Below are 13,691 nucleotides of genomic sequence, written 5' to 3' on the forward strand. Positions count from 1 at the left end.
ATTACGTGTATGGCTGTAAATGACTGGATTTTACAAAAGTCTGTGAAGGATGTGTAAAGTAAGCTGTCCTTATTATCTCACAGTGAAACTAGATGTCTTGCCACAGTTTAATGCGAGCGGAAATCAAAGGTCACTTACAGCTATCTGGCTCTGAATGTCATTTGGTTCAAATCGTCGTCTTTAAAGTTGAGCTACACAGACAAAAAACCCATTCCAGCTGACACATGAAGCAACAGGGTTAGAAAAGATGTCATCGTTAATCAACAGTGTTTTAATATAGAACAAGACGTCAGCCAGAACCAGAGTGATGTAAGTTTGTGTAAAAATAGGTGGTGTGGACCACCAGACAGTTTGCCCAGGTATAAAGGCTAAAGTCCTTTCCCATTTCTACACCCGGAGAGCTTGAAATAAACAGCGCAGCTCTCCAAACACCATCAAGTGAAGATGCCAGAGCTGAGCCTGCCCTGAGCCCAACTGTGCAGCTGCAGGGTGAGACCGGCCCTGCTAAACTGCCTCTCCGATCGCCTGTGGTTCATTTACAGCAGAATAATAAGCAGGATGTATAAAATCAGAGAAAACGATATCACTCATAACACATGCTCCCGCTTCATGTTGCTCACATGTGCAACGTGGGCGGGATGTGCCCTAAACTATGTGATAAATCCCAATTTGAGTTTGAGCAATTCCAAATCCTGATTTATATTACATTCTGATAGTCAAAAACAAAGACCTCCGGCTTGAAAAAGAAAGACACGCTAATGAAGGATTTAATTCCTCTGTGAATGTACTTGCAAATCTGTGCTCTCAAGCACTAGAAATAAATCCATCACCCAACCTGACAGGTGCATTTAGGGCTCCACCAAATCCTGTTGGCTTACACAGAAAATTGTCATTGAGTATTTCAGTTTCAGATCATAATGGCAGTAAAAGCTGCACAAGGCAACAGTTTTCATTTCGTATAAAAAAAAACACCCTCTTCCATCATCAGTCTCACCTAAATTCCAGCGCCACCACCTTCACTCTCAAGACAAACTAAGACACATTAAGTTGTCCCATTCCACATTCACAACAAGTCTGATAGTACTTTGCTTTCTTTTAAAGCTGCTACATGTATCACTTTTAACATTGGTAAATGATTACCCCATTCATTTTCAGACATGAGCAGACCTGCGTACAGTTACTCAACAACAAGACCACTGCTGGGATGATTGACAGCCCCACCAGCCTCCACACTGCGTTATACTTTGCGTGCCTCTGACTTGGATTTAGAGGGAAATCTTGTGGATTGCTTTACTTTCAACACAAACAGAGCTGAAGCTGTCAAGTGTTCCCACTGTGACAAATGGCAGGGGCAAGTAGAGACAGGGCACAAAGGGGGTTGTGGGAGATGAAGTCTTTATTGTGTGAAGCACTAAAAATACCACTGGTGCAAGCCAAAGGCTATCAATAAGCTCAACTATGGTCTCATTGTTTATAGCAATTATACCAAGCTACCTGACCATAAATTGATGTTTAAAAATGTTACACGTAGAACCTCTAAATGAGTGTAAGACTGCATTTACAATTAGTATTTGGCTGTATACAAAAAAATTAAAGTCAGCCATTATCATACACATCACTCTGGCAACACTTTCCACATATGAAACATAGAATATAGCATGAATCTGTAAGCATATTGCTCAATTATTACATTCACAATTTCAAATTGGATAAATAAAACATTTAAATTTAATGTTATTACTAAATCCTTCAGTAATTTGTTTATCTTTGCACATTCACATATAGATATTTCGCTCTGTAGTTATCTCAAAGTTCAAAATATATTATTGACACACTGTTAAATACATTGTAAAGTTGACTACAATTATAAAATACATTGTACACTGTAAAGTTTGACCTTAGTAGGTTTTTAAAGTAGATACATGAATGTGTTTCAAGTGAGGCATCATATGGGGGAAAGAGATGTAATTAAGAAATAAGGCTTGAGACACATTTAGTTAAATTCTAAGGATAGCATAATGACGGAGTCTGGGAGCAATTCTTTTATCCAACTGTTATAACTTTTATGTTTTATTGTAATTGAATTCAAGTATTGTAATAATGTTGAAATGCACGCGGTCAAGTCAAATTATTGAGGATGAAATATGAATTCTGTTTGAGGGTAGATTTCCCCTTCAGTTGTGTACATCCTGTAAAATACATTCAACTTTTTTTTTTTTTTTCATTTTTATTGTTTAGATAAAGAATAATATAATTTACAAATCAACTCTGTGTTTTAAGTTAATAGTTAATAAAAGGAATCAGGAATTCCTCAGGAATGACACTGCGCTTGTTGGGAGTGGCCGTAATTTTGCATTATCTCAACCTGAAGGGTTCTGTTTTGCCTGAGTCTCGCTGTCCTAAACTTAAACTGAATATATACAACATTGTGTAGGTAGGTTAATCTAAGACAATGCAACAGTTTACTAGTCTTTTGCGCAGCCCGTCAGAAGAAGGCAATGGCAGCAGCTAGATGGAGATCAGAATATACAGGCAAAAAAAAACTGGAGCTCTTTGAGCCATCAGTTTCTACAAAAACAAGCTGAAGATTGTTTCTACCTTTGTGCAACCAACTCAGCTTTGGCCAGTGAAAGCTCTTTCTACACACTCGAACCTTCGCACATTAACCAGAAGATGATGACGACGGTGACGATGATGAAGACGATGAAGATGAAGGAGAGGGTCTTCGGGTCTTGCCTCCTCCCACTTCTGTGAATGTTACCAGCGATGATGATGTTACCTCCTTCTCTTTCTCCTTTCTGCTTCCTGTGCAGACTGACCTCTGGGCTGGTTTAAACTGCCACGTCACCTTCTTCGTTGATGACTGCTCCCCTATTGTTGCTGCCCTCACCGGTGTAGAGGCAGGCTGAGTAGCCATGGGAATGCCTGATGTTGCTGCCATGCTGGTGGTAACCTTCCCAGTAACCTTACTTGCTTTCCCATTGTTGTTTCGGTCCTGTTCCGTAAAGAGCTCGCTTAGCACTTCTGGCTCAGTGGTCTCCCCAAACAAATCCCAGCCAGGCTCGGCAGATAGCCGTTTGGATCGTGCAGCACCAGCAGATTTGTTACCAGTTGCAGAGATTCTTGAGGAGCGACTGGGATCAGAATCTGATAGATCTGAGTCCCAGTCACTATCCCCTGCCACTGAGCCACAACCCAGTAATGACAGATCAACAGGACCAGAGCCCGAACTTTCCGAGTCTGACTCTCTGGAAAAACACGACAGACAGAAATTGAGTAACGTGCTACTGCAGTGTTGCAGTATCCAAGATAACCAAACTTATCCCTGGCTTCTGCAGCCAATTAAACATCATTGTAACACTGTGTAGTGCCGTGCTTTCATTCTCATGCTTCAGTTAAACTAATGCAAAACTTTAAAATGCTGACGGGATCTGAACTCATCAAGCAATCTTTCTATTACTTCAAACTGCCCAGCATTATTATTCAATTTTAAACACAGAGAGATGGGAACACATTGAAACACTTCCATTTAAAATGTTCTGTAATGAGTTACTAATGGGCAAATTGAAACAATAATTCAGGCAGAGAATTTGAATCCCAGGCCTCCCTGTTAAAGTAAAACCACCAGACTGCTGATTTTGTAGGCTAACCCAGTTTAGCCTGGTACCCATTACATTTGTTGATGCATCTGTGGCAAGGGCCCTTTTACAGTCTCTCCCCCCTCTCTGCTCCACCTTTCCTTTTCAGGTGAGCATGATTACCGTCCACTTGTAATGTTAAAGGCAGGTAGACAGTTGCTTTGTTTGTTGTGGAGAGGTGGTATTACATCATCTTTGACACTGCAGCAAGAGTGAGAGGTCCATCAATTCATCAGATTATCACTGATCAAGTTGACTATTCAGGGCAGGCCGAACTACCCTTAAGCCACCCGAAATGCCTAAAATTCCTCAAAACGGACTGAGTTAAGCCTCATTTCCCTTTCCTGAGATGTATGACAGAACGTTCTCAAGGCTTCTCCCAAGTGTTCATTGCTGTGGTGGAAGGAAGCTGAACCTGAAGGTGAGACTCAATGTCCTTATCTATCAATACGCCAATGTTAAAGTGGCTAGATTGTCAGTAGTAGTGAGTTAGCAATAGTAAGTGTAGAAATAGTTTTCTGTTGTGGGGTTTGTGTCCTGGACACCTCCCAGATGTTCCAGGCACATCCAATTAAAGGATACCTCCTTACCCTACTGGAGGAGGCATTCTCAAAATCTGAAGTGAAAGACATGGCAACAAAGAAAGACTTAGCTACTTCACTGCAATTTCAATCCAGCCCAGGATACCTGAAGAAGAAAACTGATGGGTGTATCGATGGATAGATCTATAGGTACATCGCCCAAATTGTTTTGAATTGCAAACCACAAAATGCATTAGAGCTACAGTTAACAGGAAATGCACTTACCTGCCACTGTAGGATGTGGTCCCTGCAGGACCCAGCAGCAGGCAGGCTGGAGCAGCTAGGTAGACAAAGCTATCAGTGCACAGAAAATCTCCTTCCTCTGGTTTCTGTGGGGCAAGATGACTCAGCTTGGCATCCTGTTCTGTGTTTGACTGGAAGTGTGTTTTTATGCTATCCAAATGTTGCTTTCCATTGTCGTGTTTGGTGTCAGTGGGAGCTTCGGTCATTGTGGTGACTTCACCCTGGGAGCCAGGTCTTGCAGACACAGCAAGGTAAACAAAGCTGTCTGATTGGACAAATGGATCTAAATCACCACAGTCCAGTCCGGAGCTTCTGATTGGCTTCTGATTAGGATCTAGAAGGTGTTTGAATGCTTTTTTAGTGGGAGACAGAGGAAGTGGAGAGTTTCTTCCCATGAGGGTCACTCTTTTCCTGGGTGGTATTTCTTCACTTTGTGGGTTACTCAGAGTCGGGGAGCCCTCGATGTCTGTATGTATTCCTATTTTACATCCTTCCCTTCCATTGTCATCTTTGCTTCTCACTTCATCTCCCTCCATCCTTTCATATTCTGCTTCCTCTTTTTCACCTTCTCCTTCTACATTTTGGGAGGGAGTGTTGAGGAGAGATGGGTAGCACCACTGTAGCTCTGCACTCTCCTCTCTTCCCCATTCCTTTAACCCATCGTCCCCATCTTTCTCCAGTGATGTGCTGCTGCTGCCTAGGTCGGAGCCACTGATTGGCTGGTCACTGTCAGAGCCAGCTTCCTCCTGGCTCTGATTGGATAAGGACAGGAAGATGCCACTGGAGTCAGACTCTAGCGTTAGATTGGAGTCTGGAGAGCTGTCCTCCTTAGTGGAGCTAGAAAAAAAGACAAGGCAGTCAGATGACTGCTACACCCTTAGGAGTTTGTTAGATCCCTGTGACTTGTCTACCATTGGTTACCCCACACTGTTATCTAATGTATCATGGTTTTTTAGTAGGTTGTCTCTTTACTGCGCAGAGCATTTTGAATACACAAATTTCAACATGAAAGACAAACCAAGTTTACTTTTAATCAGCATTGTGAGGTCATTTGGTAAAAAAAAAAAAAAAAAGTATATATATATCATTGAGTAAACAGCCCATAATCATTGTTGTACAGCATTATTTGAACCTGTCAGATGTCTCAAATATGTGCTTACTATCATCCCAAACAATGGGAAGACAAGCTGCTGGACAATACGGGATGTTCTTAACAGTGATACATGGAAAGCAATGAATTACCAACAGAATTTGGTAGACATATCATGGCAGATGTATGCAGATGGGTGAATCTCTCACTAAATCATTCACGTATACACAAATCAGCAAATTGCCACATTTGAATTGTTTCAGTTAAAACTCAGTTGGACTAAACTAAAAAAGAAATAGAGCTGGATTTAGTAGGTAACTAAACAAGCCTTGAACACACAAACAAAATGTGACATCAGGAAATTATCTGTGAGATTTAGGCATCTGTCTTAAACTCTGTGAAAGAACATTCGTAATGATCGGCGTAATTTGTTCACTGTTACTGTTTTGGCACAAGTAGTGGGCCACTGCCAACTCATTAATTTATATCAGTCACGACTCAGCCTCAAGAAATTGCATTGCATTTAATTTGCATTTACTTACATGTAGAATCCAAACCCGATCAATTTTAAACTGCGAGAAATCTTGACACCACACTGCACGGTACACAGCCGCAAGTCAAAATCGGGTGCTGATATATTTCATTGCTCTGTGAGTATATATCAAAAAATATAACAAGAAAAGAAAATGAGAAAAGAAAAAAAAAAAGACATCCAAAAATGATATTTTCTCGATTAAATCAGTTTTGAAATTCTCAAAAACAGAATGTGTTTTGAAATGGTACATGTGCCATGCTCCGTATTGATGTGGTGACTGTAAAATATCCTAACACCCTAAATAAAAACAAAAAGGGGATCTGCACATTCACTGAATTGACCCCCACAAAAATTCCAATAATGTATAATATGATCTTAATTTTATTGTGATGAACCTTCAGTCACTCAGGGTGCATGTCAACTCGAGATGTGTAAGATCAGCATCACTCTCCATTATTGTTTTGGAAAATTGGTAAGGTCGGAAATAAAGTTGGTCAACTTGCAATCCTCATTTGCCTATACTGCTGCAGTTCTCAAGCTGGGAGTCGCAACTTCTCACTGTTCCCTCCTCTAGATTGTGCCTCCTTCCCTGCCGTATGTAGCCCTTTTTACACAGAAATCCTGGTATATTGCCATTAAACTACCATTTGCCTCTTAACACTACATGAAAACAGCAAAGCTTGCAGTAGATGTATGTGACATCGTCTTTCAGGTGAAACAATCTTCAGAAATGACATGTAGTCAAACTTCACATCCCAAACTCCAAGTTGACTCTCTTAGATTTCAAAGATGGCATGGATGCAGCAAAAGTACTAGCTCCGGTGCGAGCATAAATGAATAACATAAGGATAATAACGATTGCTGGGATTGCACACATTAATGCTGCTTGATGACAGGCAGTGTAAAAAGGGCTTGAGTAAAGCAGGGATGGAAGGGCTGAGCTGCTAACATACAGAATGGAGCAGAGAAGAGAGACGGGGATATTTTCCTAGAGCTGACCACAATGACAATTAACTATTTGTACAATAAAGTCTCACAGTAATGGAGACAATATGAGCTGTTTAGCAAATAGTTTTCGGACGAGTGGAACACCAACTTGCATCAATGTGAAATTTTTTGGCACTTTGTCACAACTTGCTGATGTCCCCTTTTCATCAGGATAAGTGAATGATTACACAGTCATGTGGTCTCATAGTAAGTTTATTCATGAACAGGCTGCTAAGTATAATTAAGTATATTTATGAAAATTTACTTAAAGTGTGTGTGTGTGTTTGTTGTAAGTAACACTGAAGCAGCAAACTTTGGAGAGTAGTTTTTAGGTTAACTTAGGTTAGATCAGACTCATTATTGGCAGATACCCGGTACTGGTGGAGTCAACTTGGGATCAGAGCCAAAAGAAACCTGATCAGCACATCACTAATGTCAACATCTGGTGGAGAATAGCTTAGGTTCAGTGCAGCCAGTAACCGTGTTTGTGGAATCACCTTGTGCCAACAGTGGACGTCCCAGCAGATTTAGTTGACCAGTCAGCAGAAGGTCTGTCTGTGTTTGTAGCTGGACAGGCCGTAGCACTGAGCTCCAAACTGACCTGGGATCTGCTCCCCACTCCTGGAAAATAGAGCAAACTGAGTCATCACAAATAAACAAGAGAAACATGAGATATGATCAATACATCAAGCCTTTGGATTTTTGTTCACAGCCAGTGGGTCAATGTTTGTCATGTTCCAGCGGCTGTTGGAACGTTTGTTCATTTTTCTGGTCAGGGCATTTCACACACATTGATGCACACATACAGACCTAGCAGAGAATAATTTGTCAGTTACAGGATTGAAGGCAATATTTCTGCCATTGCTGCTAAAGTTTATAAAGCATTTCAAATTCCATCTCAGCATCCACCTATGGGTAGATAATACCTAACTTTTTGTTACCACACAATGCCTCACCACAGAAATATTTCAACCTTGGTACTTTTAATAAAGACTTTATACAAATAGATCTCATTTCAGTGTGATCCGTGTAGATTTGAACACTGTATTACCCATTTTGTCATCACTATTGCACAGGTGTTTATTTGGTACTAAAAGGGTCAGGAATTACACAGAAAATATCTTAAGGTTGAAATTATATTGTTATTGTTCAAGAAATCCATATAGTGTATATTTGAGAAATATACCTAATTTAGGTTATGTAAGTTATGGTTTACAGGTTGATTATGATAATACAATGATGTGCATATAGATATTGAGATGTGTGTCTAGGAAAAGGGACAACGGAAAAGTTTCATTACACCTTTCTCAAATCATTTTACAGCAGGTTGAAGATGTCTTCATATTACTGTGAAGAAAACACTGGGAAACAATGTCTATATATAATTACTGATTAATACATGAGTTCAGAACAATAAACAGTTGGCACTGATTCACCACCTGTTATTTTTGTCCATTGTATAAAAGAAACAATTCACAGCCAAACTCTCAGACATTCACAAGCATTTCTACTTCCAGCAACGGCGTTCAGTGCAAACAGTATAACACTGGCATTTTCACTGATTACATAATGCTATAAACATGAGTGCAAAAATGTGACTTAACGATTTTTACAGCAGAATGTTACAGCAGTTACAGTTACTGGTGATATTTGTTTTCTTTTGGATTTTTGTTTAATACATTTTTGGGCACAGCTGGATTAACAGTAAAGCCAATTTTAGGTCATTTTAAAATATAAATGAGGGGTCAGGTATGATTTTTCCAGCAAAGTACAAGCATATAATTTCTGGGGAAATAATTAAGCAGTTGTATGTATGCTGTGCAGTGTGTAGTTGATGGGAACTTGGCACCTGCAAAGCAAATGCATAGGGCTCAGGATGTGGGGGGAGAAGTATGTGAGGACCAATATGAATCAATGGTAAATGTATTCCCTGACAAGGAGTCAGATAAAAAGATTAGAAACTGAATCAGAAAAATCAAAGCAGCAGGAGCTAATGTGTCCTGACAATTTGCCTGTAGTATGGGTCAGTCTCCAAAATACCAAGAACTCAATCAGCTTTTTTAAGACCTTTCTTCACAGTAAACGTGCTTTCTGAGTCTCCAATCTCAAGCGAAGATACAACCCGATGACATCATTGTCACATAATCAGAGACCAAAGCAGGAAAAAGTTAAGAAGCCAGAGACGAAGTTACAGTATCTTTTATGAATAAAATCAAAAGTTCTCCTTTAGCATAATATTTAGAAATTTCCAAATGCAGCATATCATCAGAGGTACATGAATAAAGAACAATATTAGAAAATCCAACAAATATCTACCTGTCAAGAGAGCAGCTTTATCCCTCTGTGTCCCAGGGTGTGTTTGGTACATGTCACCTCGTTCCCTCTGTGGATCAGGCAGTGTTTGGTACAAATCCTGGGTGTCTGTATGGGGCTGAGACAGGTCTAGGTGCTCAAGGTCAGAGTCCAGCTCCCTTGCTCTTCTTTCTAACTCCGTTAAGCTGAGTTCCGAGGCTGCAGAGGAGGGGGGGTGAGAGCCCCCAAAGCCAACTGGAGGTCTTAGGAGAGGCCAACGTTGCAGGGAGCCTGAGAAAGAATCTGTATCATCCCCTCCTCCTGCTCCACCTTGCTCCCAGCCATCATCCCACAATGTGTTGACCATCTCAAGAACAGCATCCCAACTTTTCATGTCCCCTTCCTCACCAAGTGTCCTTCCTTCTCCTACCTCCACTTCACCTTCTTCTTTCTGTAATTTAGCCACCACGTCCTCCATTGCTTGTTCATGTTGCTCTTGGACTTTACCCTCCATCTTTTCTAAGATTATTTCTACATCCTTCTGTATTTTTACATCCTTACTTCTATTTATATTTTCTTGGACATTTTCTTCAACCATCCTTGTTTCTTGTCTGGTTTCTTCAACCAGCACCTGGCCAACAATAACATTCTCATTCTCCTTGCCCAGTTTCTCCTCCTTTTTGTCTTTCTCTTCTCTTCTCTCTTTCTCTTTCTTTTCTTCCTTTCCCTTTATCCCCTCTCTCCCAGTCTTCTCCTTACTCTGCTCTCCTTGTTTCTCCTTGCTCCGGGACCTTCTGGGTTCTTCCTGCTCTCTGCAAATCCTCCAGTGCTCCAAGTTCTGCTCCTTCAGGGAAGCCCTTCCTACTAAACTGGTTCCCTGTGCTGTTTCTGGATGGGAGGGCTCTTTCAGTGAGCATCGGCCTACAATACTTGTAGAGTTCACTATGGTTGTTAGTGGGTTCTCTGAGAAGTGGCCTGGACGGGGGTGGAGGTGGGCATGTGGACGCCTCTTCTCCAATGCTGACAGGACAGAAGGGAGTGGAGGGAGAATAGGTAGGTTGTGTAGTGCCCCACCCTGCCGCACAGTTCTTTTTCTGACAATAATTCGGCGAGGCCAGGTGGACTCTATGCCTTCAGCGGGGCCTGTTGGTTGAAGGTCTTCAAGGCCTCTTTTTAGTCGTGGACTGACCACACCTGGTCGTAGTCCCGTGGCTGTCCCAGGTCGAGTCCTGGAACTGGACTTAGATGATTTAGACTTCTGGGATCTGGAAGACTTCTCTTTGTGGCTGGATTCAGTCTTATCAGTGACCAAAGGCTTTGTGTCGGTCTGATCTTCAGGGGCAACCTCAGGTTTGTCTGCCGCCCCAACACTTAGCTGAGCTTCATCTGTAGTCTTAGTGCTGTTAGGGGCTTCGCTGACAACCTCTGTGTCTATGTTACTCTTATTACTAACCGCAGCTTCTGATACTGCCTCATGTTCAGATGTAGAAACAGGCTTAACTTCTGTCTCAACTTTAGCTTCTACTCTGGACTCTACGGAACTAACATCACTATTAACTTTAGCTGCAACTTCAGTTTCTGTTCCAGTCCTATTTGTCACTTGCTTTGAACTAGTTTTAACCTCGACCTCTTCCTGGATTTTAATTCCTGGACCAGATCGATCTCCAATCTCATTTTTGTCTCTAGATCCAACCCTGTTCTCAGTCTCAGTCACAGTTGAAGGTACAGCCTCAGGAATAGGTTCTGGTTTAGCCGGACCGTGTCCAGTTTTTTCTGTACTCCTTGTTCCTCCTCCCCTGTGTCCTTCCTTCACAGCTGGACCCATATTTTCTAACTCTATGCCTGATTGCACTTTTCCTTCCAAATCTCGTCCCCCTGGTCTTGTTTTCACTTGGGAACCCATTCGTTTTTCAGATCCATTTTTAATGCTAGCCCTGGATCCATTATCATATTTGTTCCAATTTTCAGCTCTGTGGTGTTCTTGTATTCCAGCCTCTGACATGTTTGCAGCTCCAATTTCACTTATTAACCTTGGCCCAGATTTACTGTCAACTAACACCAACCCTACATTCCCACTGTCAAACTTAGAAACAATCCCCCCACCTCCACCTTCATGGCCAACCTTTGAACCTGCTCTGTTCCTCCCCACAGCGCAAGTGCCCATTCTGGGGGCAGCATTGGGGGATGGTGAAGGTGAGGGTTGGGGGAGTAACAGAGGTGTTGTGTCTAAGACCTGGTCAGACTCTAAGAACACAGAGTCTCTGTCTGAACGCAGAGGAACTGGCCGGCCATACCCAAATGTCCCAAAAGTTGCTGTTTCCCTTTTCTCTCTTTCTCTCGCTCTCTCCCTTTCCAGCCTCCCCCTCTCCCGCTCTCTTTCCCACTCGCTTTGGGCCCATTCTCGCTCCATCTCCCTTTCTCTCTCTCTCTCCCACTCTCTTTCTCTTTCGCTGCGGCCCCACCCTCCTCCTCGATCCCTCAAGTCCTGCTCGAGGTCATGAGCGGATAGCTGGACTAGTGGGGCACGGTAGGGTGAACGTCTAAGCTCATGAGGTGGTGACAGCCTAAGGCTCTGGGTCTGGGAGTAATGCCTCGGCTGAATGACATGGGGAGGGGAACAGCGCAAGCTCTGTGTCTGACTGGGGCGTGGTTTGGAGGGGGAGAAAAATACTGGAGTATGGTACCCTGAAGAAAGAGGTGAGCCGGAGAAGGGGGAAATGAGGGGGGAAGTAAGGGAGGATGACTGGCCCCCAGGTGGAGGGTAGTGTCCTGGGTTAAGATATCCACCTCCTCTGTCCATCATTTCAGTTGTAGTAAGCTCCAGACATTCCAGGTGTTTTGGAGGTGTCAGGACTTTCCAAGAATGTCTTCCATCATTGCTCTTTGTGCTATCTCCATGGTGATGATGGTGGTGATGGTGATGTTTCTTGGTTGAGGAAGAGGACACTCCTGGGGCAGAGAATGAGGACACAGAGGGAGAAACTGATCGATTAAAACGTCCTGGAGAATGGCAACCTCCACCATCAGCATCCTGACCGCCAAGCTTCAATAAATCATAGATGGCTCTTTCATCCAGGCGCCGCACAAATGAGGGGTTTGGAGTTAAAGAGCGGGGCTGTGCGTCAAACATGTCACCTGGAGCCCTGCTTACTCTGAGTGAGCCACTTGTAGAGTAGCTAAAACTTCCCTCACCTCCACCATCTCGCCATATGCAACCTCCACGGTGGGGATGATGGCTATCAATCTGTTGATTGATGCACACGGTATCATAGATGGATCTCTGAGGTATGTAGCCATCTCCATATCCCCCTTCAAGTCCCCCATCTCGTCCTCCCACTCCCCCATCCCCAGCTCCATGTTTCTCCAGGCAGCAGGAGCTCTTCCTGAAACATCCAGGACGGCTTAGTGGCTTGCCCATGACTGGTCGGATAGCTGATGGTGGGATGGGTTGGTGGGAGGCACGTGTAAAATTTGAAGGGTGAATTGTGAAGTTGCTTATTTCACTAAATACGAAAAAAAATGGCTTGAAAAGCAACTCTCAGAATGCACAAAACTCATGGCAGCTGGCCATGTTGAGAAGGCCAAGGCAAAGTAACAGATTTGGAGAAATATGACATTCACTGTAATATACTGAAGCATATTCCTTCGGTTTTTTGGATTTAAAAAAAAAATCTCTCATAAAAGGATCCATAACAGAAAAACAATGAGAATCACATATTGTCCAGTTGAAATTCAGAAATCGAATCCTAGTTTGAAAAATATTCCAACCAGAGATTGGAGAAACACATAAGACAAAATATGTCCAGAATTTATGCTCTTAGCTCATCTTCTCTCCCACTCTTTCCTGACATGACTTAATTTGTATTTATTCTGGTTGTTATTGTTCTGGCTGTCAGTTCAGAGCTAATTAAATCTTTATCCAGCTGAGCATTAGTCAGTCAGACACAGAATGTCAGAAAGACATCGTACAGTGGATGGAGGATTGAATCCATTCAAAATATCTCTTCTCGTTCTGGCTGTGTTTGTTGATTCTGTGGAAAACAAAGCAAACAACAAAAAAGATTAAAATGTAAAACAGCTAGAAAAAGTATCTCAATAGACATCAAAGTGGATGTTAGCAAATTAATCATCTGGATATTAGTTGGTAACCAATATTCTTGCCAATTAGAGGGACACATCAACAACCATAAAGATGTTAGCTTTCTTGTCACAAAAACTACAATTCAACCGGTGAACAGTTGAATAATGTCCTCTGTGGCTCTGAATAGAGATTGCGAAGTCGGAGAAAATTATCCCGATGATGTCATCAGAGTTATCATAGATTG

The 13,691-nt window shown here is 42.2% G+C and overlaps 1 protein-coding gene across 3 annotated transcripts in view; it reads right to left on the minus strand.

The window, feature by feature from the left end:
* Window positions 1-516: 516 nt before the first annotated feature.
* LOC113158306 overlaps window positions 517-13,691 on the minus strand; it is a 29,299-nt gene continuing 16,124 nt past the window's right edge. For all 3 annotated transcript variants that reach the window (XM_026354112.1, XM_026354111.1, XM_026354110.1), the window contains exons 2-5: window positions 9,391-13,397; window positions 7,572-7,695; window positions 4,445-5,299; window positions 517-3,248 (exon numbers count right to left, since the gene is read on the minus strand). In XM_026354112.1, the coding sequence (XP_026209897.1) occupies window positions 2,663-3,248; window positions 4,445-5,299; window positions 7,572-7,695; window positions 9,391-12,784 (4,959 nt within the window). In that variant the 5' untranslated portion in view covers window positions 12,785-13,397 and the 3' untranslated portion in view covers window positions 517-2,662. The remainder of the gene's footprint in view (window positions 3,249-4,444; window positions 5,300-7,571; window positions 7,696-9,390; window positions 13,398-13,691) is intronic.

Source organism: Anabas testudineus, chromosome 12 (genome assembly GCF_900324465.2).
Source record: "Anabas testudineus chromosome 12, fAnaTes1.2, whole genome shotgun sequence".
Lineage (NCBI taxonomy): Eukaryota > Metazoa > Chordata > Actinopteri > Anabantiformes > Anabantidae > Anabas > Anabas testudineus.